Below are 24,019 nucleotides of genomic sequence, written 5' to 3'. Positions count from 1 at the left end.
AATAAAATAAAATCAATGAATTAGTTATTAGGTAATGCGATCTTTCCACAAGATCTATTATTCATTATCATATTTATCAAGGATAAGTAGAACTTTTCACATTTTAAAAATATAGTGAAATGACTAATTTGTCTTGAAAGGATATTTTTGCTTAATTATGTCCAATGGCTCTTTTGTATTTTTATTCTGGTTTTTTAATTATAATTAAGTTGAATAAGGAGAAACTTAATATTTTAATAAATATAAAATATGATTAAAAAACCAAAACTAGCTGGTGCACCAACGTGTTTGCCACATTCAAGAGATAAGTGCAGTGGATTACAATGAAAAAAAGACATTCATTGATTTTTTTGGAATTCTCTCAGCGGACCTTCCCTCCCTTAGCAATGTGTGTAACTTTTAACCTCTGGTTTAGCACCAATAACCTTTTTTCTCTCCTTCTTTTTCTCCACATTGATTTCCGCTTCTGACCCTCTAAGTTTTTAGAGCAGCCTTTCATTTTTCTCTTTTAGATTTAGTCTTTATTTTTTATTTTATTTATTATATTTGAATAATTTATATATTTTTTTTTTAATTTCACCCCCTTAATATTTACATCTATAATATTTAGTTTCCATTCTTTGATTGTTATTTGTTTCATTTGAGATGATTTTTAAAATTAATTATTTTTTATGATTTTAACCTTCTTCAATTTTTATCCTATCATATTTGATCCTAATTATTTTTATTGTTATTTTTTTGAATTTGAAAAAAAAAATTGATTGTTTTTAAATATCATCCTTCAACATTAAATTGGTTGGAAATTGAGTTTTATTAATTGAACTTGGGTTTAAGATTTCACGGGTTGGAAGTTTAGAAAATTATTCTAGGTTTAGGAGATTTAGTTCGGTTTACATGGTTTTTCCTCCTTTTTTTTTTGCATTTTATGTTTTTTCTAGTTTTATCCTTCAACACTCATTTAATTTGTTTTTTATAGGATTTTTTGCTAATTTTATTTCTCGTTCTCTATTAAATTTAGCTTTTCAAATTAAATTAAATTAAGTGATTAAATATAAGCACAAGATGCTCATTTCATGATATCTTATTTGGTTTCATGATTTTTTCGAGTTTGCCTTTTATGGAATAATCCCGACCTCAAGACTTGGGTAAAAGGTTTAGAAAGTTAGTCTGGGTTGACTTAGCTTTTTTTTTTTTTAGATTTTTTTTACAATTATATCCTTCAATATCAAGTTTATTGATGATTGAGCTTCATTATTTGTTTCTCTTTTATTCCTATAAGGTTATTCCGATCTTACGTGGCAGGTTACGGGTTTGACAGATTAATACTAGGTGACAACTTTTTAAACAAAACATTTCCCATCTAAGAACAAGATGCTAAAAATATGTTTTTTTCTACAAAATTATTTTTTAAAAGGTCATCGTGATGTCAGGTGAGACAAAGATGTGCAAGTGTAATCAGTGTGAGATTTTATACTCTTGTGTTAGAATATAAAGATTTAATTTAGCACTAACTTTAAGTATATTAGGATTGATGATTTTTAGTTGCTTTTTTTTTTTTGAATAACTTCTATATCATGTATGTTCAAAATCTCTCTTTCATTTTGCATAAAAAAGAGCTATATATATATATATATTTAAAAAAAAACTAGTTGTTTATAGTTATTGGAAAGCCTTTGATAACTAAAGCGGTTGATCTATTCAAATGACCATATCATTTGATTAATCAATTTCTGTAAAATTCTCAGGTGTTCATCACGGATGAACAATGATTGGCCGGTTCACTTGGTATCTCCAAACGGTCGATCGATTCAATTTATAAACCAATTTTGCCAGTTTTAGACTTGGTGAAACTTGAATCGATTAAATGTATATCAATCTTATTTATGCATGTAATGTGAAATGTGTGAGTTTATTTTAGCTTGCTTATTGAATAAGATATAATGATTTAACAATAAGCTCTAAAATGAATCATTAATAGTCGTCACTTGTTTTGCTTCCTGAACTTGTTGATATGATTTTCATATAAAACCTACTTAAACTTAATCTTGTTTAAACATATCATTAGTGGCTATAATAATAATATTTTTTAACCTTTTAAACCATGCTCTCTAAAATTGTTTCAATCCACGTAATAATATCTTCAACTTGCACACCTTCTAATTATACTTTTTATGAATCATGTATTCTAACGGGAGATCTATGTAGATTTTTTTGAATAATTCTCCATGCTAATTAAAAAGCATTATTATCATTAAATTGTTATAATGGCCAATCTGAACTAATTAACAACTTAAAACAATTATAATATTTGTAATAATCATCTTTTATGTTTTAATAAAGCATGAAAGGATTTCCAACCTGTAGATGATGAACTGAGATACTCATCAATCATAATTATAATATCATTACAAATACTAGTTAACTTAGTTTTTACCTTCTTTTTATACTTTCGATCCTTTTCATATTGGCTACATTCCTTTATTACTCCTCCTTTTGCTTAATAGAACCTAGCTCGTGCCGTGAATGAATAAACAAAATTTGAGCTCTACAAGCTGCTCCAATTGAAGTTTTTAATCAGAGCTAAACAAATCTCCAAATAACTATTTTAGAAAGTTTTGATTTTTCATTTTTTTCATTTTTTTATTGTAATCATATATTTTTTTTTTATTATAATAAAAGAGAGAATGGCTTAATGTAGTGGTTTTTGTTCAGAGGATTCAAAAGACTTTCTAAAAAAAAAAAAAAAAAGACAACAATAGAAGAATAATAAGAGGAATTATAGAAAAAAAAAAGCTCTCCTGATTTTTTTATTGAGAGAATGAGAAAGGTACAATAATACATACACACACCAAACCAATTTTAAAAATTAATTATACAGAGAAATCATGAACTTAATAATTAAAAAATTAACTCTAAATACATATACATAAAATTATAATAATAATAATAAGAAAAAAATCTCAACATGGTCTCCTCTACATCATACTTGGATAAAACATTGTACTGAACTGACGGCTGTTGAGATTGGATTAGAGTAGGCTTGGAATATGAGTGTTGAAAGAACTCCAATTAGAAGTTGATTCCCATGAAATCATCGTGGATATGTTTTGCTGATGGCACAGCTATCCTTTCGAACTTGTACACGAGGTAGTTGACCATTGACTTCTTAATTCGAACCCATCATCACCTCCACACATGTATTTCCTTGGGCGAATTGATGACTCATTTCCACTCGTTTCAATACTCTGTTTCCGGCAAGCTCCCGAAAGAAATTGCATCCTCTTAAATGTATGGCGTAAGCAGCTTAGTTTTCAAAGATAGACATGTACAGTTTCAAGCTAAGGTCGGCAGCCTGACGCAGCTAATGAGCTCAAAACTAATCAGAAAACTTGGGAGACCTCATGTCATACACTTTTCTCTGGAAACGACAGATTTCCCCGGCAGCTAGAGCGTTTCAATTCAACCTTTTGAATAACTTTGCTGTTTTTATCCACACGCAGCAGGCTACAAAAATACAAAAAACCCAACTCCTATCCACTTGTCGGTGTGATTGTGCGATAAAAGTTATTTTATTTAAAAAATATTTAAATTTTGATCAATTTTAGTTTGAGCCGCAATCCCAGAAACCGAGTGTGCTGGTCAACTTCCAAGAAAATATGAAACTTCTTTGTTCAGGCTTCAGACCTAACTTTTGACCACCAAAACTTTCACTTTCACTTTCACTTCACTATATAAGCTCTACTAATTCCCTCACAACCTTAGCAATAACTTTGTAACATTGGTAGAGATAGCAAGCTGAAATTTCTTTCTTCTTCAAATGGTGGGGGCTGATTTTAGTTGTGGCGGTGGTGGTTGGAGAGAGATGAAGAGGTTCGGGTTGCAAGTTCTTTTGGGGCGGTGGTTCATGGTCTTTGCCTCATTCTTGATCATGGCCATGTCTGGTGCCACCTACATGTTTAGTCTATACTCTAATGACATCAAGACGTCGTTAGGCTATGACCAATCCACGCTCAATTTGCTAAGCTTCTTCAAGGACGTGGGTGGAAATGTTGGACTCCTGCCAGGGGTCATCAATGAAGTTTCACCTCCATGGGTGATTCTATCTGCAGGAGTGGTCATGAATTTCTTCGGTTATTTCATGATTTGGCTTGCTATTACTGGCAAAATTGCCAAGCCAAAAGTCTGGCAGATGTGTCTTTATATTTGTATTGGGGCAAACTCACAGACATTTGCCACCACTGGAGCTTTAGTCACCTGCGTCAAGAACTTCCCAGAAAGCAGAGGAAGTGTTCTAGGCTTGTTGAAGGGGTTTGTTGGTCTAAGTGGTGCAATTATGACACAAGTTTACCATGCTTTCTATGGCGATGACTCGAAGGCTTTTATCTTGCTTATTGCCTGGCTGCCAGCTGCTGTTTCTTTCATTTTTCTTCGCACAATTCGGATCATGAAGGTTGTTCGCCAAGCAAATGAGATCAAAGTTTTCTACCAACTCCTCTATATTTCGCTTGGCCTTGCCGGTTTTCTCATGATTTTGATCATCATACAGAACAAGTTCAGGTTTACCAGGATCGAGTATATCGGAGGTGCTTTTGTTGTTCTTATCCTACTTTTTCTCCCTGTAGCTGTTGCTATAAAAGAGGAATATGTTATCTGGAAGAGCAAAAAGGTAGTTCTCAGTCACCCTTCTCAAGTGAAAATTGTGACCGAAAATCCACCACAAGTAGAATTGCCACTATCAACAGAACCACCGGAATCATTACCGTCCAATGCTTCTGATCCCGCTGCAACGTCTGCAGAGAAGCAAACTTCTTGCTTTGAAAACATTTTCAAGCCACCAGAAAGGGGTGAAGACTACACCATATTGCAAGCACTCTTCAGCCTTGACATGTTGGTCCTCTTTATTGCAGCAACTTGTGGCATTGGAGGCACGTTAACTGCAGTTGACAACTTGGGTCAGATTGGCCATTCACTAGGCTATCCGAGTCGTAGTATCACCACCTTCGTGTCACTTGTTAGCATATGGAACTATCTTGGTCGAGTAGTGTCTGGTTTCGCCTCAGAGATCTTGCTGAAGAAGTACAAGATCCCTCGTCCTCTATTGCTTTCGATGGTGCTCCTCTTCACTTGTGCTGGCCATATTCTAATTGCCTTCCCTTCTTCAAATTCTCTCTACTTCGCATCAGTAATCCTCGGGTTCTGCTTTGGAGCACAGTGGCCATTAATGTACGCCATCATCTCTGAGATTTTTGGCCTCAAGTACTATTCCACGTTGTACAATTTTGGAGCTGTGGCTAGCCCTGTTGGCTCGTACATTCTTAATGTGGTAATTGCTGGTGACTTGTATGATAAAGAAGCTTCAAAGCAAATGAAGGCCTTGGGTCTCAAAAGGGAAGCAGGCGAGGACTTGACATGCAACGGTGTGCAGTGTTACAGAATGTCTTCTATAATAATTACTGCAGCGACATTGTTTGGAAGCTTTGCTTCGTTTATCTTGACCCTGAGGACCAGAAAATTCTACAGAGGCGATATCTATAAGAAATTCAGAGAGGAAGCCGAGGGTGCCGAGAATGTTACAGGTTCAACTGGAAGTGCAGCGGAGGAGAGAAAGAGCGAAGCCACAGGAGGTCATCGGTAGCTAGCTCGTTGCAGAAATGACGCCATGCCACTTCCCCTGCAATGGTCAACATTAGTTCATAGATAGATTAACATAATACATGATATTTGGTTGGATTTGGACTCTTGTTAGCATCTCAAGTTAAAAAAAGAAGAACAATGGAGGATTCAGCTTGCACCAGAACACATAACCATTGTTGTGGCCGCTGGTGTAAGCTCAGTTTGTTATATAGAACCAGAAGTCTTAATTGATACCGCTGGTGTTGCCAAGCTTTTCGCTGCTGTCATATCTGCTCTCTTCCAAGTTAATGCCAAGCTTTTCGCTGCTGTGATATCCTTGTGACCCAAACAAAAAACAATAATGGCCCTTGTTGATTTAAGTCTTAATTTAGTTTTTTTTCAAATATCTAATTTCAATTTAACAATATCGTGAAAATAAAATAAAATAAAAATAAAAATAAAAATAAAATAAATAATTGATACATCATTACTAATTATTAAGTGTTCGTTTGGCACTGTAGCAGCGGCAGCAACAAAAAACAAAAACTGAATTAAAGTGTTTGGTTAATCCAAACTTCATTTTTTTTATATGGGTCTCACCTAATAACTGAGGTACAACCTCAGCTCATGAGAAGTAGGTTTTATTTGCTTCTCCTGCGGTCCTGCCTGCATCTTCTCCATGTGGAGAGTGAACTCTCCATTGTGCACTGAAGTGAATTAATTCACTCTCCACTGTTCACCTAAGTACAAAGTTCCACTGTTCACTTAAGTGCATAGTGGAGAGTTTCTCCATTATTCACATGAACAGTGGATATCGAACCCGATCTAAAACTATAAAAATGTATTGAACTGGTCCGACCCAGTAAAAAATATATTTTTATTTTTAATTGTGTTTTATTCAAAAAACTAGTGTTTCACATTATCCAATAACATTATATAAATTAGAAGAAGATCGCTTGATAACATAATATTTGTAGAATTTGATCACAATTCTAATTTTATTTCTGATGATATTTTACCTTATGTTGTTGCGCGTTTACAAAACCAATGAAATTGTAGTCCTTATCGGATATATTTTATACGTGATGGAATTGTAGATAGTTTAATGGAACAATACAAAATATTTTATATAAAGTATTATTTATTTCATGATATAATAACAATAGTTAAATCTACAATATTTAAATTAAAAATAATATATATATATATATATATATATTTTTTAATTATTTTAACCTCAATTTGAAAAGCATTTTTAACTAAACACATTAAATTATTTTTTACTCAACCTCAGTTTCAACCACAGTTTTAACCAAACATATATTTTTCCAAACTAACCTCAACTAAAAGTATTTTTTATAAAACAATTTTTTTCAAACCACAACAGCAACTGCAATACCAAACACACCCTTATTTTAATCATTCAAGTTGTTTTTTATTTTAAATAAATAAATAAATATATATATATATATATATGTTTTTAAATTATTCTGATATGAAGTTTTTTTAAAAAATATATTTTTAAATAAAAAATATTTTAAAAAACAATTATTGTTGCAATCTAAATATTCTTTCCATTGTTATATGCTATGCTTGATGTCATTTTCAAAGGGTCAACATTTATTAATCACAACTGAAGAAATCTTAATTAAATTAAGTTATGAACATCAAAATTTTATTTCCTATTTAAAATTGAAAACCTTTAGTGTAATAATGATTTTTAAAATAAGATAGTAGTTGCTTCATACCGGACTCAGTCTTGGCTTATAAGCCACGTATATAACAACCGATATATATATATATTAAAAAAACAATACAACCAACAAGATAATTGAAAATAAAAATAAAAATAAAAATTAGTTTAATTAATTAATTAAATAACAGAGACAAAGAGGTTTCCTTTTTATTAATTAGTTGCCATATAATTAAGTAATACTCTCTAAAAGGTTTGAAAAATTACTGTAACTTCCCCACGTCTTTTACTTATTTTATTATTAATATATTATATTATTATAATTATTATATTATATATTATAACATATATTAATTGTTTTTTTTCTTTTAATATTTTTTTTTGTTTGATTTAATTTGTTAATGTTATTTTTTTTTATTTAGATATCAAACTTTTATAACACAGATCCCGAGTTTGATGGCTTAATATGGTTTGATAGGTTAATCCAGAATTGTTTTTCTTTTTAATTATTTTTTTTTCATTTAGTTCAGTTTGTTAATATTAAATTTCTTTCTTATTAATTATGACTTTCATAACACGTATCACGGGCTTTACATGTTAACTTGGTTTGACGGGTTAACCCAGTTAATTCTGGGTAAACCTGTTAATTTTTTTTTCTATTTAGTTATCAAACTTTCATGACGTGGATCCCAGGTTTGAGGGCTTAACTTGGTTTGACGAGTTAACCCGAAATTATTTTTCTTTTTCATTAATTTTTTTCTGTTTAGTTTAATTTGTTAATGCTAAATTTCTTTCTATTTAATTATCAGACTTTCATGACATGTATCCCGTACTTGACAGGCTAACTTGGTTTGACGGGTTAACCCTGTTAATTTTGGATAAACCGGTCAATTTTTTTCTATTTAGTTATCAAACTTTCATGACGTAGATCTCAAGTTTGACGAGTTAACCTGATTTGAAGGGTTAACCCAGTTAATTCAAATTTTTTTCCTTTTTCTTTATTAGTTTTTTTTCTTCCCATTGGTTTTTTTCTTTGGTTTTTTTTTAATTAATCTATTTAATTATCACACTTTTATGACATGACATACCTTATAGCCAGATCTACATCTAATGCTCTTGGGTTCGGTATTGCAACCAGACTCATTTAAACTTAAGTCATGTACGTTTAATATTATTATTAATATTATAAATATTACTATAAGGTTAAGCGTTGTAGCCAAACCCAAGATTCTTGGGTATAACTTTGCAAAAAGACATAACACTTTTAAATCTTAATATTTTTTATATTAAAAAAATTAATCCGCAATAGCATCGCGGATGATGTAACTATTATGTAATAAAATCTATCCATATCTAATGCTCTTGGGTCTGATATTACAACTAGACTCATTTAAACTTAAGTCATGTAAGTTTAATAGTATTATTAATATTATAAATATTATTTCAGGGTTAAGCGCTGCAGCTAAACTCAAGACTCTTGAGTATAACTTTACAAAAATACCTAACATTTTTAAATTTTAATATTTTTTATATTAAAAAAATTAATTCACAGCAGCATCGCGGATGATGTAAGTAGTATGTAATAAAATCCATTCATAATGATACTATTATTCTTTTGTCACTTCTTTAATTTTATTTCTTTTTCTTAATTATCCTCTTACTGTCTTCACACGCTCATCCTCTCTCTCCAAAACTCTCTCTTCTTGACATATCTCTCTTTCTCGCTGTCTCTCTATCGGATCAATCGCCTCCGTCCGATGAACTGACCAGCATTTCATCCATCAGTTCAAATGACTCCTATCTAAGTTTCGCCTCCGGTCAAATCTCTCAGCGGTTCGTTTCTCAATCCGGTACAATTCATTTCAAATCCCTAGCTCAGATACAATTCTTTTAAGTTTGTTATATAGAACCAGAAGTCTTAATTGATATCGCTGGTGTTGCCAAGCTTTTTGCTGCTGTGATATCTGCTCTCTTCCAAGTTAATGCCAAGCTTTTTGCTGCTGTGATATCCTTGTGACCCAAACAAAAAACAGTAATGGCCCTTGTTGATTTAAGTCTTAATTTAGTTTTTTTCAAATATCTAATTTCAATTTAACAATATCATGAAAATAAAATAAAATAAAAATAAAATAAATTATTAATACTTAGTTATCAAATGTGTTAGCGACAAAGGGAAAATATTTTAAAAAACAATTATTGTTGCAATCTAAACATTCTTTCCATTGTTATATGCTATGCTTGATGTCATTTCAAAGGGTCAACATTTATTAATCACGCCTAAAGAAATCTTAATTAAATTAAGTTATGAACATCAAAATTTTATTTTCTATTTAAAATTGAAAACTCTTAGTGTAATAATGATTTTTAAAATAAAATAGAAGTTGCTTCATACCTGACTCAGTCAATCCTTGGCTTATAAGCCACGTATATAACAACCGACTACACTGCTCTTGTTCCCTTATATATATATATATATTAAAAAAACAATACAACATCTTGAAAATAAAAATAAAAATCAGTTTATTTAATTAATAACAGAGATAAAGAGGTTTCCTTTTTATTAATTAGTTGCCAAATAATATGTAATAAAATCCGTTCATACTGATACTATGATTCTTTTGTCACTTCTTTAATTTTGTTTCTTTTTCTTAATTATCCTCTTACTGTCTTCACACGCTCATCCTCTCTCTCCAAAACTCTCTCTTCTTGACATATCTTTCTGTCTCGCTGTCTCTGTATCGGATCAATCGCCTCCGTCCGATGAACTGACCAGCATTTCATCCATCAGTTCAAATGACTCCTCTCTAGGTCTCGCCTCCGGTCAAATCTCTCTGCGGTTCGTTTCTCAATCCGGTACAATTCATTTCAAATCCCTTGCTCAGATACGATTAATCCTCTTTTTTTTGCTTGTTCCTTAAATGATTTTTAATGACTGGATCAAACATTTGATTCACTCTTATGGGTTATTATTCCCTGTTCACTGATCCATCAAAATTTTTAATCACCACCGCCTGGTTGTTCCACCCTAATTAATCAATCGCAATTTTTTTAGGGTTAGGGTTTGTTGCTGTTATTTGAATTGATTAATGTTGAGGAAAATCATGAAAGGAGGGCATCGGAAGCCCTCTAAATCAGACGATAACATTTTCGGGTTCGGGCCACCACCGAACTCCGGGTCTGGTCCCGCAAACAATGTGGTGGTTAACCATTCGTCCCGGGCTGCTCCTGGCCCTCCAAGCCCACGCTATGGGCCTACAGTCATTGCTCCGCCGCCAATGAACACGGTGGAGCCTCTCCCTTTCTTCCGGGATGTGCCGGTTTCTGAACGTCCGAACCTGTTCTTACGGAAACTCCAGCTATGCTGCTTCCATTTTGACTTTACGGATACCTTAAAATCGATGCGAGAGAAGGAAATTAAGAGGCAAACTTTATTGGAGCTTGTGGATTTTATTCAATCGGGTTCGGGAAAGATTACCGAGAATTGTCAAGAGGAAATGATAAAAATGGTTTCAGTGAATATATTCCGGTGCTTGCCTCCGCATGAAAAGACAGGGCAAGAACCCACTGATCCTGAAGAGGACGAGCCTTATTTAGAACCATCTTGGCCTCATTTGCAGCTTGTTTATGAGCTTCTTTTAAGATATGTTGTGATGTCCGATACAGATACCAAGGTTGCCAAGAGGTATGTTGATCATTCGTTTGTGTTGAAGTTGCTTGATTTGTTTGATTCCGAGGATCCGCGAGAGAGGGAGTATTTGAAGACTATTCTTCATAGGATTTATGGCAAGTTTATGGTGCATCGTCCTTTTATTAGGAAGGCTATAAATAATATTTTCTATCGGTTTATCTACGAGACTGAGAGGCACAGTGGGATTGGGGAGCTGTTGGAGATTCTAGGGAGTATTATAAATGGGTTTGCGCTGCCAATGAAAGAGGAACATAAGTTGTTCCTTGTTAGGGCGCTTATACCATTGCATAAACCAAAGCAGATATCTGTGTACCACCACCAGCTGTCATATTGCATCATTCAGTTTGTTGAAAAGGATTACAAGCTGGCCGATACAGTTATTAGGGGTCTCTTGAAGTATTGGCCAGTGACTAATTGTCAAAAGGAAGTTCTCTTCCTTGGAGAACTTGAAGAAGTGCTGGAGGCAACACAGTCTGCAGAGTTTCAGCGTTGTATGGTCCCTCTTTTCAGACAGATTGCACGTTGCCTTACAAGCTCCCATTTTCAGGTTTGTGATTGTTACAACTTGCTAAGCTCGTAAACTTTATTTGTTAGAAATTTTGAGTAGTACAAACGTGCCTTTGGATGTGTTTCCAAATGATAAATGTGCATTTGTTGCCAAGAGAGCAATTCATTGGTTGTTTGAGATAACTGTTTTTTTTTATGATGTATCTATTGCTTGTTCTTTGTGTATGGTGAACTTTTATTCTCATTCTTTTTTATTTATATTTTTTGTTTCTTTCTGCCTGGAAAATTCCTCTCCTCGCTACATTTTCACCTTTGCATTATACATATAATTTGTACCCTTGTCAGTCATAACATTTGCTGGTCTTTGGTGAATCAGTATTATACCTAGATTTACTGGCAATCGACTTTGTTGGCTACTGCTCTTCCCCATATAGAAACTTGATCATGGACCAGCCATTTTCTTATTATTTTTATGTCGCTAGTGAGGTGTTTAATGTTAGTAATATTACTTACATTCTATCTGAAAGGCCAAATCAGAAGCTTTTACCTCTTATTTTCCATGGGAAACTTTCTTCTTCATTTTATCTAATGGCTGTGGTCTTCTTTGCCCATGTGTGTTCTTCTTACTGTCCATGAATTATTTGCAACTGTTCTAAACTCCAGTTGCCTTTCATGATCATACTAGATTTATCCCTTTCTTGTTTCCCTTGCAATCATGGAGAAAGTAGAATTGACAATTTTATTTATTTATTTTTTTAAAAGGAAATATGTGGGTTAATGTGATTACTAACTGTACCCATGTGGTTGCATGCTGTTCTGTTTCTTCTGAACTGAATTGGATCAAAAGCTAGATCTGTTGTAAGGTCATCAACTGCAGTTTTTAAGTTCTTATTCTTCCATCTCAGCACTGGCTCTTAGGGTGTTTCTGAAATATGAGTTGCAAAGACCATTTTTGTCATGTTTTCTCTTTCAGTGAATGCTGCTTGACTTATAACTGTTGTCCATTTTTGTCTCTTCTTGCTTACAAGATTTCCACATTCAATCTGCTAGGCATGATTAATGAAAGTGAAAACCAAAAAAAGTTTTATTTTGGAGCTACTATCTTCCCATTCTCAACTTTTCGTTTCAATTTTTTTTAAAAAAAGCTTCTCGTTTGTAGAAGTTTTAAGTCAGTTCTAGTGTTTCTTGAGAATTTGCTGAGTTACGAGTTATTGCTTCACCATAATTGTATTTTAAGATCCTGTGTGTTCAAGATATATTATTCTCTGGGTTTAATTCTTCATGAAGTCAATCGATGGTAGTTGTTGATTTGTAGCATATGGTGTTTCCCTGATGGGAGCTCACAGGGTTGCTTCTTCATTTCCCTTTGATATCCTGTTCTGTCTGAATTTACTTTTTCACTGTTCTTGTGTTCATTTTGAGAATTTTCTTTTAGCCAAAAAACCAAAATAGTTTGTCAATAAAAGCACAAAAAAAGAAGTTAGTTTGCCAAAATTTTTTGTTTTTAATTTCCAAATTAAACATGAGATTTGATATTTAAACCAATGTTTTGGTTGTTGTATTTTAGTGGTGAAATCATTCACTTGGACCCTTTAAAGGTTCCAAATAACTAGCAAGGGGGGTGATTGCACCTGCTGATGCAGTAATGCATTTTTTTATATTGCTGCTGGAAATTTCGTTTGTGGTTGAGAACCATTTACCCAGTTTCTTTTTCTTTTTCTTTTTCTTTTTCTTTTTCTTTTTTTAAAAAAAGTGTAAAATCAAAGTTTGATGTGGTGGATGCATGAGACTAAACCTCAACTTTCATTTTGTCAAGGATTCTTTAAGCTGTACTGCAATTGACCTTGTTGCCATAAGATTTGTTCCCATCTATTTGGCTTGCCTTCTTTCTTTTTCCAGATGGCCTTCTGTAATTGTTGAGAAGCCTGTCAGATACTCTCCACACACGTACATGACATTGTGTTTTTAGTCACTCTATTGGAATAGCGATAGCGTATTTTATTTTAAAAGTATTCGCTCATGTAAATTTCTGTTGACAGGTTGCTGAACGAGCTCTTTTTTTGTGGAATAATGAGCACATAGTGGGTTTAATTGCCCAGAATCGAACTGTCGTATTACCAATTATTTTTGAAGCGTTGGAAAAGAATATCCAGAGTCACTGGAACCAGGCAGTTCATGGACTGTCTGTTAATGTTCGGAAAATGTTCTTAGACATGGACACGGAGTTATTTGAAGAGTGTCAGAGGCAGTATGCAGAGAAAGAGTCTAGGGCGAGAGATGTGGAAGAGCAGCGAGAATTGACATGGAAGAGACTGGCTGATGTGGCAGCACAGAGAGAATTGACATGGAAGAGACTGGCTGATGTGGCAGCACAGAGAGGGGGGGAGGATATGATCACTGTTTAACTGATTTCTCTGGGTCAGACGGTCATGGTCCATGCGAAAAATGGATGGATGGCAGGCGAGGGAAGTGCTCGAGGATATTATTCTTTTTCTAATATTTTTTTTCCATCTTATTTTTTTTTCATCTCGATCCAATCATTAAAAATGTCAGAAAAATCAGCCATAGCTGTAATTTAAAATGCATGAAGAATGATTTGTGATCATCTGTTTTGATTTTTTTTCCTTTTTGTGAAAGAATCTGGTCGTCATAAAAGGTGGGTAGGGAATCTCTTCTTCAGGTGAACTATTTAGAAGTGATGGTATTGCACGGCGGAACACCGAGCTCTGTGAATTGTGATGATACCGTGCAGGAAAAACAGCACCGAATAATATATGCTAATGTATATTTTATTTAGTGGCGTTAAAAAAGAGGGTTGGTTCTGAGTTCTATTCTTGCTGTGTTCAGCAAATAATGGATGAAGGGATGACAACTGTATCGGTGGATGCCCTGGCCGTGGTGTGGACAAGTGTTTTTTACCCCTCTTTTCAAGCTGGAAGAAAAACCTTCATTCTTCGAGCATTGTTTAAACAATGTAATTGCTTTTGAACAATTTTTTTAATAATAATTATTTTAAATTAATTTTTTTATTTGTTTTTAGATTATTTTAATGTATTGATGTTAAAAATAATTTTTAAAAAATAAAAAATATATTTTTTAATAAAAAACTCTTTAAAAAATAATTGTTATTATATTCTTAAATATCCTTTTGAGTCATGGTTCTGTTTAGTCGCTGTATTTATTTGGGTTAAACCTGAGATATTTAGGATTGTTTGGCACATAGTTAAAGTGAAGGGAGAACCCTTTGAAAAACGGCAAGAGCACATGGTTAAACTTACGATGCAGCAGCAATGGAGGAATTAGCTTTCTAAGTTCTGTTTTGATCTTTATATCAACATTTTAAAATCCGACACAGATAACTTTTCAGAGTTTGGGATACAATCGCAAGGTAATTGATCTCACCATCAGTGAAATGAAGAATGATGGCTACAATCAGTAAGATAACCCCCATTGGGACCCATTGCTTGAGCCTTTCAGCATGATCCTGCATATATTAAGATTGCTTTTCCAGGTTATAGGCTTGATAATTACCTTATCAGAAGTAGAACTTCTTACCTTGAAATGAATCAGAACATGCCCTTAATGGATGCCAATGGTGCCAGAGAGGATAGCAGAGATAGAACTAAGAGAGAGAGAAACCAATATTATAAAAAAGATGGACTTTTAGACATCTACGATAATACAAGCTGGAAGCAGGAGAAAAGAGAGACGAAACCTCCTATTGAAGCTAAACTCTGCTCGAGTCATAACTCACCTTCAAGCGGCTCCAAACTGGGTACTGATAGAGATGATTAATGCCCCAGACTTCTCGATCCACATAACCAACACCATTGCATGCAGGTCCTAAATGCCCTCTCATTCCACATTCAACCTGTAATCAAGTCATAACCAGTCGGGATCAGAGACTGATTTCCGTTAACAAAAGCCAGTGCACATCTTCTTGAATCGATCTGTTTAGTAGTTAACTTCATACCGTGTATCTGCGTCGTTCACGGTCCTGGTCGACGGTGAAACTCCAGTCCGGAACATATAGTGCAAAGGTTGTGACCATATAAACGACGAAGGAAATGAATCCCGCAATCCTAAATTGCACAGGGTTCACCATCAACTTATAAGATGTAGTTATCTACCACGTAATTTCACTAAATGCAGTCAAAAGTTGGCTGAACTGAAACGGCAAAATAGCAAATGATGTTGTTCTCTGCCATAACCTATGTCTGTGTAGTTCTTCTCTTACCATTGCCATCGGTATGCTGTGAAAATGGTAAAATGGCCAGGCTCTATGGTTTGTCTATTCTTGGGGATTAGAGCCTCTATTAGAGCTACAACCATGTACACCAACGCTATCCTCTGCTCACAGAAAAAGGAAATAGAGATTATGTATTTATGTGCTAAATCTTATAGAAACGAAGTAAAATAGGGAAAACATAAACTGAAGAATGCCAAACCAGCGAATAAGTTTCATGTCGACTCCATAAGCTAGATCATTAGGAGCATGCGAATACCCTCCTCCAGTATTTGTATTTGTGTTTAAGAATTATCTCAATTCATAGAGTGTATTTGGTATTACAATAGCGGTTATGGTTTGAAAAAAATTATTTTATAAAAAAAGTACTTTTAATTGAGGTTGGTCTGAAAAAATAGATGTTTGATTAAAACTGTGATTGAAATTGAGGTTAAAGAAAAAGTAGTTTAATGTGTTTGGTTAAGAATGCTTTTAAAATTGAAGTTATAAAATAATTTTAAAAAATATATATTAATATTGATGGTTTTAAATTTAAATATTGTAGAATTAATTACTCTTATTACATCATAAAATAAATAATATTTTATATAAAGTATTTTACCACCTAATTTCAAAACATAAATCAAAGTGTTAGGTCCACACATATAATCCAAAATCAATTTATATATATATATATATATATATATATATATATATAAAACTAATTAATTATTAATACCTTTTTATTTTACAAATTATTTATTTATTCTCTATGTATTTTTTGGGAGATGAATTAAAAATTAAAAAAAAAATTTATAAATAATACACAAAATAAATTAATTTTTTAAATAAATTTTATACGAGAAATATATCTATTTTTCCAAAACTATCATAATTTTTTCTAAAATAGTAATATACTTATTTAATATAAAAATATTATAAGAAAACAATGACATCAACTAATTTGAAATCTCTGCATTCAAGCTTCTCTTTCTTTATTCACATTCTCTATTTTTCACGTTTCCTAATTAGTAATCACAGTAAAAGCAAGACAAACTTGCTTCTGTATTCCTGCGTTTGGAACGCATATTTATGTGGGATCCATGCATCAAAAAGTGTGGCCCGTTGTTAACTAAACACATTGTTAATTATGAACACAGTTAAACATGGATGTAACTACGTAAACAAGAGTCTTAAATCTGTTAACAATTTCAACTCAAAACCTTAATATGTAGAAAACAACGAAAGTACCATGCCTTGCAACAGAGCTCCCCAAAACAGAAGCTTCAGTGTCCTTAGGATTATCTTCTGAACTGCATCTCTCCTCTTCGGAATTCTCTGAAATATTAAGATAAAGAATTTATACGAATATTAGACAAGATGCTTACAATGTCATAGCATCTCTAAGCAAAATATAGCAGTATGATATTTTTCACTTCGATTGAAATGTTATTTACGAAGCAAACTATTAGAACTGGAATCTGAAGGGGTTGTCATGTTTAAATTTTTTTGGTGAAGTTGTGATCATTAACAAAAGCTAATTGGGGATATAAAAATACTGTTCCTTTGAAAGGATTTACTCTTAGCTAGAGATACACACACTAGCTATTTTTATCCGTGCTGTCATGGGTCGTAAATTTGTCTTTTAAAAAAAATTCTTGGTTATACAAACATTTTTTTTTAAAAAAATTCAAAATTCATGAAAATATTAAATAAAATAAATCGATAATCATTTATATAAATAAATAAAAATAGGTAACAATAACAAAAAAAAAATCTAGAAAAATTTAGAAAATAGAAGTAGGTCAAGATATTTAATATCACAATACAAATCATTTATTCAATTATGTTTAATGAATTTATTTATGAAAATTAAATCTGTAATAGAAATAAACAAATACATATTATTGAATAAAAAAAATTATGCAATACTGTATATATTAAACATATTGCAAATAAATAATTTTCTTATTTTAAAAAATAAATTTAATCTATATAAAATATTAAAAAAAATATAGATGAATCACATTAATTTTATTAAAAAAAAACACTCAATATAATAAAAAATAATCAGTATTTCAAAAAGGCTATATAAACAAAAACAAAATTCACGTAGAAGGGGTATTAACTAAAACATAACTTAATTATTTTTAAAAATATATATATAAATAGTAATTAAAAAAAATAAAAAGAATGAAGGGTGTTGCGGGTCTGGTAAGATAGACTTAACACCTAGCCCACAAAAAAAAGTATATGCTCACATGCTTTATTTTTTTTCTTTTAGAACCCTATTTCCAACCCGTTTTTGACTTAAAATATCTAGAAAATATCATAAGAACCTTGTTAAATAAATCCATAACCTCTAAAAACAAAACAAACCGCATCAAAACCCAAAATTAACTAGAAAAAATTATTGAGCCTGGATCTCTTTTTTCATGCACTTTCAAGGTCCAAAGACATCTAGTTTGAACTTCTCTAATCATATAAAACTATTTGGTAAAAAAATCAACCATTTTGATGGTTGTAACCATCATAACAACAACTTTCTTTTTCTAGACTGAAATCCGACGAACCTCTCTCCTCACACCAAAAAGGGATTGAAAAATTATAAATACGAAATTTGGTAGCAAAATTAAGTTTTCTGAAATTAAAGGGACCAATCAACTAATAAATTAAAAAGATGAAGGGCTAAAAGGTACATTTCATATAAATTTTAAAAAACTATCTATGTTACCTGAGTTTTTCACTTTAATCCTCTGCCTTTCAATTCAACCCTCCTTCCTAAAAGCAATATGCAATTAGGTGCTCAAAATAGCTCGATTGTGTAGAATTAAAGTTTGAGGACCACAATAAAAATAATAAAAAAAAAACATTATTATAATCCATAGTTAATTGTGAGAGAGTAAACAATAGAGGGATCTATAATAAAAGAGACATGTTGTTTATTTTATAGGCAATTGGAACAATGTAATTAGCATTTTGACCAATAAAAAATAAAATAAAATCAATGAACTAGCTATTGAGGTTAATGCGATCTTTCCACAAGATCTATATTATTCATTATCATATTTATCAAGGATAAGTAGAACTTTCACATTTTAAAAATATAGTGAAATGACTAATTTGTCTTGAAAGCATATTTTTGTTTAATTGTGTCTAATGGCTCTTTCGTATTTTTATTCAAGTTTTTTAATTATAATCAAGTTGAATAAGGAGAAACTTAATATTTTAATAAATATAAAATATGATTAAAAAAACCAAAACTAGTTAATGCACCAGCGTGTTTGCCACATTCAAGAGATAAGTGTAGTGGATTACAATTTCATTGATGTTTTTGGAATTCTCTCGGCGGACCTTTCCTCTCTTAGTGGTGTGTGTAACTTATTAACCTTTGGTTGAGCACCAATAACCTTTTTTTTCTCCTTCTCTCTCCACATTGATTTCCTCTTCCGACCCTTCAATTTTTTAGAGCTGCCTTTCATTTTTCTCTTTTAGATTTGGTACGTATTCTTTTTATTATTATTTATTATATTTGAATAATTTATATATTTTTTTAAATTTCACCCCCTTGATCTTTATATCTATAATATTTAGTTCCCATTCTTTGATTGTTATTTGCTTTATTTAAGATGATTTTTAAAATTAATTATTTTTTATGATTTTATCCTTCTTCAATCTTTTTCCTATTGTATTTGATCCTGATTCTTTTGATTGCTATTTTTTTTACTTTAAAAAAAAAATTATTGTTTTTCAATATCATCCTTCAATATTAAATTGGTTGGGAATTGAGTTGAAAGTTTAAGATCTCACGGGTTGCGAGTTTAGAAAATTAGTCTAGGTTTAGGAGATTTAGTTGGGTTTACTTGGGTCTTTTTTTTCAGTTTATGTTTTTTTCAATTTCATCCTTCAACACTCATTTAATTTATTTTTTATATGATTTTTTTGCTAATTTTATTTCTCATTCTTTGTTAAATTTAGCTTCTTTTAGATTTTGTTTTTGAATTAAATTAAATTAATTGATTAAATAGAAGCAATATATGCTCACTTCATAATATCTTATTTGGTTTCATGATTTTTTCGAGTTTGCATTTTATGGAATAATCCCGACCTCAAGACTTGGGTAAAAGGTTTTGAAAGTTAGTCCAAGTTGACTTAGCTATTTTTTAGATTTTTTTTACAATTTTTTTTTTTAATTACATCCTTCAATATCAGGTTTATTGAAGATTGAGCTTCATTATTTGTTTCTCTTTTATTCCTATTGGGTTATTTATGTGGTAAGTTACAAGTTTGACAGATTAAACCTAGTTGACTCAAGTTTTTTTTTGTTCCTTTTTTTTTTTAATTTAAACTTATTTAAATTTCTCTCTTCAAAATTGGGTTGGTTTGATATTTCATTTAATTTGTTTTCTATGGGTTTATCCTAGTGCAATAGATAGGTTGTGGATTTGACAAGTTAACTTGGATCGACACGGATAATTTTTTTTTTCTTTTTCGATTTATTTTTTAATTTTATTCTTCAACATTTGATTTGTTAGGAATTAAGTTTCATTTGTTTTTATTTTTGTTTTTCTTTCTGTGGAGTTGTTCCATTCTTATTTAATTTTCGCTTCATTATCAGATAAGATCATGAAACCCTTTTAAAAATATTGAGAGGATATCTTTTTATGATATTAACAATTTAATTTTTTTATAATTAATTATTTCTAAATTTTTTATTCAATTTATCTATTATCATTGTATTTTTATTATTATATTGTAAAAGTAACTGAGCTTATAGGATCTAGTTAAGTCAATGACCTGAGTTTTGAATCTTTCTTACTTTTTTAAAAATGTTACCATGGCTTGAACAATTTTTTTATGTTAGAAAAAAATTGATTTAGCTTGGAACATAATGTGAGCCACCAATCTAGTATATTATAACTTTGATTGTTATTTTTTGTTAAAAAAAAAAGCAATATGTGAAAAAATAAAAATAAAAATCTTACTAAAACATGAAGAGAAATATTTGAAAGGTTTAATCACACATTTCTCCTATTTGCTTTTATTGTATATGGTATTTATTTCTTCACTTGATGGAAATAGGTATTAAAATTTATTAAGTAAAATTGAGTCTTATTTTTATATCTTTAACTAATCATATCACTCAAAGTTTTATTCAATACATGTTTCAGACGAGAAAAAAAAAATACAGTATTTCATTAGAAGCAGCAACATATCCATTATCCATGTTCCAAAAACATCATTATCCATGTTCCAAAAACAAATTCTATCAACTTCTAATGAAATACTGTATTTTTTTTTCCTGCTTAATGTAGTGGTTTTTGTTCAGAGGATTCAAAGACTTTCTAAAAAAAAAAAAAGACATCAATAGAAGAATAATAAGAGGATCCGCTGATTATATTTTCAATAGAAATAAAAAGCTTTCCTGATTTTTTTATTGAGAGAATGATAAAGGTACAATAATACATACACCCACCAAACTAATTTTAAAAATTAATTATACAGAGAAATCATGAACTTAATAATTAAAAAATTAACTCTAAATAAATATACATATAATAATAATAATAATAATAATAAATCTCAACATGGTCTCCTCTGCATCATACTTGGATAAAACATTGTACTGAGCTGACGGCTGTTGAGATTGGATAAGAGCAGGCTTGGAATATGAGTGTTGAAAGAACTCTAATTAGAAGTTGATTCCCATGAAATCATCGTGGATATGTTTTGCTGATGGCACAGCTATCCTTTCGAACTTGTACACGACGTAGTTGACCATTGACTTCTTAATTCGAACCCATCGAAATTGATGACTCATTTCGGCTTGCAAGAAAGAAATTGCTTTTGTATGGCGTAAGCAGCTTAGTTTTCAAAGATAGACATGTACAGTTTGCTAAGGTCGGCAGCATGACGCAGCTAATGAGCTCAAAACTGGGAGACCTCATGTCATACACTTTTCTCTGGTTCACTTTCCTGCTTTTCCAGTGAACATCAAGAAAAAAAGTCAATGAAAAATGAATTCAGTCAATGGAAAATAAATTGTTACCAAAGGAAAGTGTTTTCCTTCAAGGAAAACACTTTCCGACAGTGGCCAGTGCTGAAAAAACAGCCATGTTCTCTTAATTGTTCATGTTAATTGCAATGAATAGTGCAATTAACGCTGAACAGTGTAAGCTCAGTTTGCTATAGTGAACCAGAAGTCTTAATTTTTTATTTTTTTTTATATAATCTGGAATGTCCGGCCAGCTTAGACGAGCCAGAAATCTTTATTGATACCACCGGCTGCTGTGATATTTCGGCTCTCTTACAAGTTAATGCCAAGCTTTTTTGCTGCTGTGATATCCTTGTGACCCAAACAAAAAACAATAATGGCCCTTGTTGATTTAAGTCTTAATTTAGTTTTTTTCAAATATCTAATTTCAATTTAAACAATATCATGAAAATAAATAAAAATAAAAATAAAATAAATTATTAATACTTAGTTATCAAATGTGTTAGCGACAATCAGTAAAGGAAAAATATTTTAAAAAAACAATTATTGTTGCAATCTAAACATTCTTTCCATTGTTATATGCTATGCTTGATGTCATTTCAAAGGGTCAACATTTATCAATCACGCCTAAAGAAATCTTAATTAAATTAAGTTATGAACATCAAAATTTTATTTTCTATTTAAAATTGAAAACTCTTAGTGTAATAATGATTTTTAAAATAAAATAGAAGTTGCTACATACCTGACTCAGTCAATCCTTGGCTTATAAGCAACGTATATATATATATATATATTAAAAAAAAACAATACAACATCTTGAAAATAAAAATAAAAATCAGTTTATTTAATTAACTAAATAACAGAGATAAAGAGGTTTCCTTTTTATTAATTAGTTGCCAAATAATTAAGTAATACGTGTGAAAAATTACTCTAACTTCCCCAAGTCTTTTACTTATTTTATTATTAATATATTATATTATTATTAATTATTATATTATATTATATTATAACATATATTAACTTTTTTTTTTGTTTTTTTTCTTTTAATAATTTTTTTTTATTTAGTTTGTTAATGTTAATTTGTTTTATTTAGATATCAAATTTTCATGACACAGATTCCCGGGTTTAATGGGCTTAATCTGGTTTGACGGCTTAATCTGGTTTGACGGGTTAACCCGAATTGTTTTTCTTTTTAATTAATTTTTTTCGTTTAGTTCAGTTTGTTAATATTAAATTTCTTTCTTATTAATTATGACTTTTATAACACGTATCACGGGCTTGACAGGTTAACTTGGTTTGACGGGTTAACCCAGTCAATTATGGGTATTCCCGTTAATTTTTTTTTTCTATTTAGTTATCAAACTTTCATGACGCGGATCCCGGGTTTGAGGGCTTAACCTGGTTTGACGGGTTAACCCTAAATTGTTTTTCTTTTTCATTAATTTTTTTTTCATTTAGTTTAGTTTGTTATGTTAAATTTCTTTCTATTTAATTATCAGACTTTAATGACATGTATCCCGGACTTGACAGGTTAACTTGGTTTGACGGGTTAACCCTGTTAATTCTGGATAAAGCGGTCAATTTTTTTTCTATTTAGTTATCAAACTTTCATAACGCGGATCTCAAGTTTGACGAGTTAACCTGATTTGAAGGGTTAACCCAGTTAATTCAGATTTTTTTCCTTTTTCTTCATTAGTTTTTTTTTCTTCATATTGGTTTTTTTTTTAATTAATCTATTTAATTATCATGTTTTTATGACACGACATACCTTATAGCTAGACCCACATCTAATGCTCTTGGGTCCGGTATTGCAACCAGACTCATTTAAACTTAAGTCATGTAAGTTTAATATTATTATTAATATTATAAATATTACTCTAAGGGTCAGGCATTGTAGCCAAACCCAAAACTCTTAGGTATACCTTTGCAGAAAGACGTAACACTTTTAAATCTTAATATTTTTTATATTAAAAAAATTAATCTGCAGTAGCATCGCGGATGATGTAATTAGTATGTAATAAAATCTACCCACATATAATGCTTCTTGGATCTGGTATTGCAACCAGACTCATTTAAATTTAAGTTATGTAAGTTTAATATTATTATTAATATTATAAATATTACTCTAGGGTCAAGTACTGGAGCCAAACCTAAGACTATTGGGTGTAACTTTATAAAAATACATAACACTTTTAAATTTTAATATTTTTTTATATTAAAAAATTTAATCCGCAGCAGCATCGCGGATGATGTAACTAGTATGTAATAAAATCCGTTCATAATGATACTATTATTCTT

At 31.2% G+C, this 24,019-nt stretch overlaps 2 protein-coding genes across 5 annotated transcripts; both read left to right on the top strand.

Annotated features, from left to right (window-relative positions):
- Positions 1–3,758: 3,758 nt before the first annotated feature.
- LOC118048349 (protein NUCLEAR FUSION DEFECTIVE 4) lies at positions 3,759–6,000 on the top strand. Its single transcript, XM_035057977.2, has one exon. It carries the CDS (start codon positions 3,818–3,820, stop codon positions 5,633–5,635), a length of 1,818 nt encoding a protein of 605 aa, XP_034913868.1. The 5' UTR covers positions 3,759–3,817; the 3' UTR covers positions 5,636–6,000.
- Positions 6,001–9,900: 3,900 nt separating this feature from the next.
- Positions 9,901–14,028, top strand: LOC118048350 (serine/threonine protein phosphatase 2A 57 kDa regulatory subunit B' beta isoform). 4 transcript variants are annotated; one of them, XM_073410132.1, is made up of 3 exons: positions 9,905–10,142; positions 10,359–11,541; positions 13,541–14,028. In XM_073410132.1, exons 2-3 carry the CDS (start codon positions 10,393–10,395, stop codon positions 13,904–13,906), a joined length of 1,515 nt encoding a protein of 504 aa, XP_073266233.1. In that variant the 5' UTR covers positions 9,905–10,142; positions 10,359–10,392; the 3' UTR covers positions 13,907–14,028. The 4 variants fall into 4 exon arrangements, with proteins under 4 accessions (XP_073266234.1, XP_073266233.1, XP_034913869.1 ...); XM_035057978.2 differs by having other exon boundaries at positions 9,905–10,159; XM_073410133.1 differs by lacking the exon at positions 13,541–14,028 and adding an exon at positions 12,264–13,218 and having other exon boundaries at positions 9,901–11,541.
- Positions 14,029–24,019: the final 9,991 nt, after the last annotated feature.

This window comes from Populus alba, chromosome 6, assembly GCF_005239225.2.
Source record: "Populus alba chromosome 6, ASM523922v2, whole genome shotgun sequence".
In the NCBI taxonomy this organism is placed as follows: domain Eukaryota; kingdom Viridiplantae; phylum Streptophyta; class Magnoliopsida; order Malpighiales; family Salicaceae; genus Populus; species Populus alba.
The sequence above is the reverse complement of the archived record's forward strand: the minus strand, read 5'-3'. Positions and strand labels throughout refer to the sequence as shown.

Excerpts from the sequence above, each read along its gene's own strand:
- LOC118048349 (XM_035057977.2), top strand. The coding sequence starts at position 3,818 with ATGGTGGGGGCTGATTTTAGTTGTGGCGGTGGTGGTTGGAGAGAGATG.
- LOC118048350 (XM_073410132.1), top strand. The coding sequence starts at position 10,393 with ATGTTGAGGAAAATCATGAAAGGAGGGCATCGGAAGCCCTCTAAATCA. Across the intron at positions 11,542-13,540 it reads TTACAAGCTCCCATTTTCAG|GTTGCTGAACGAGCTCTTTT; the intron begins GTTTGTGATTGT and ends TTCTGTTGACAG.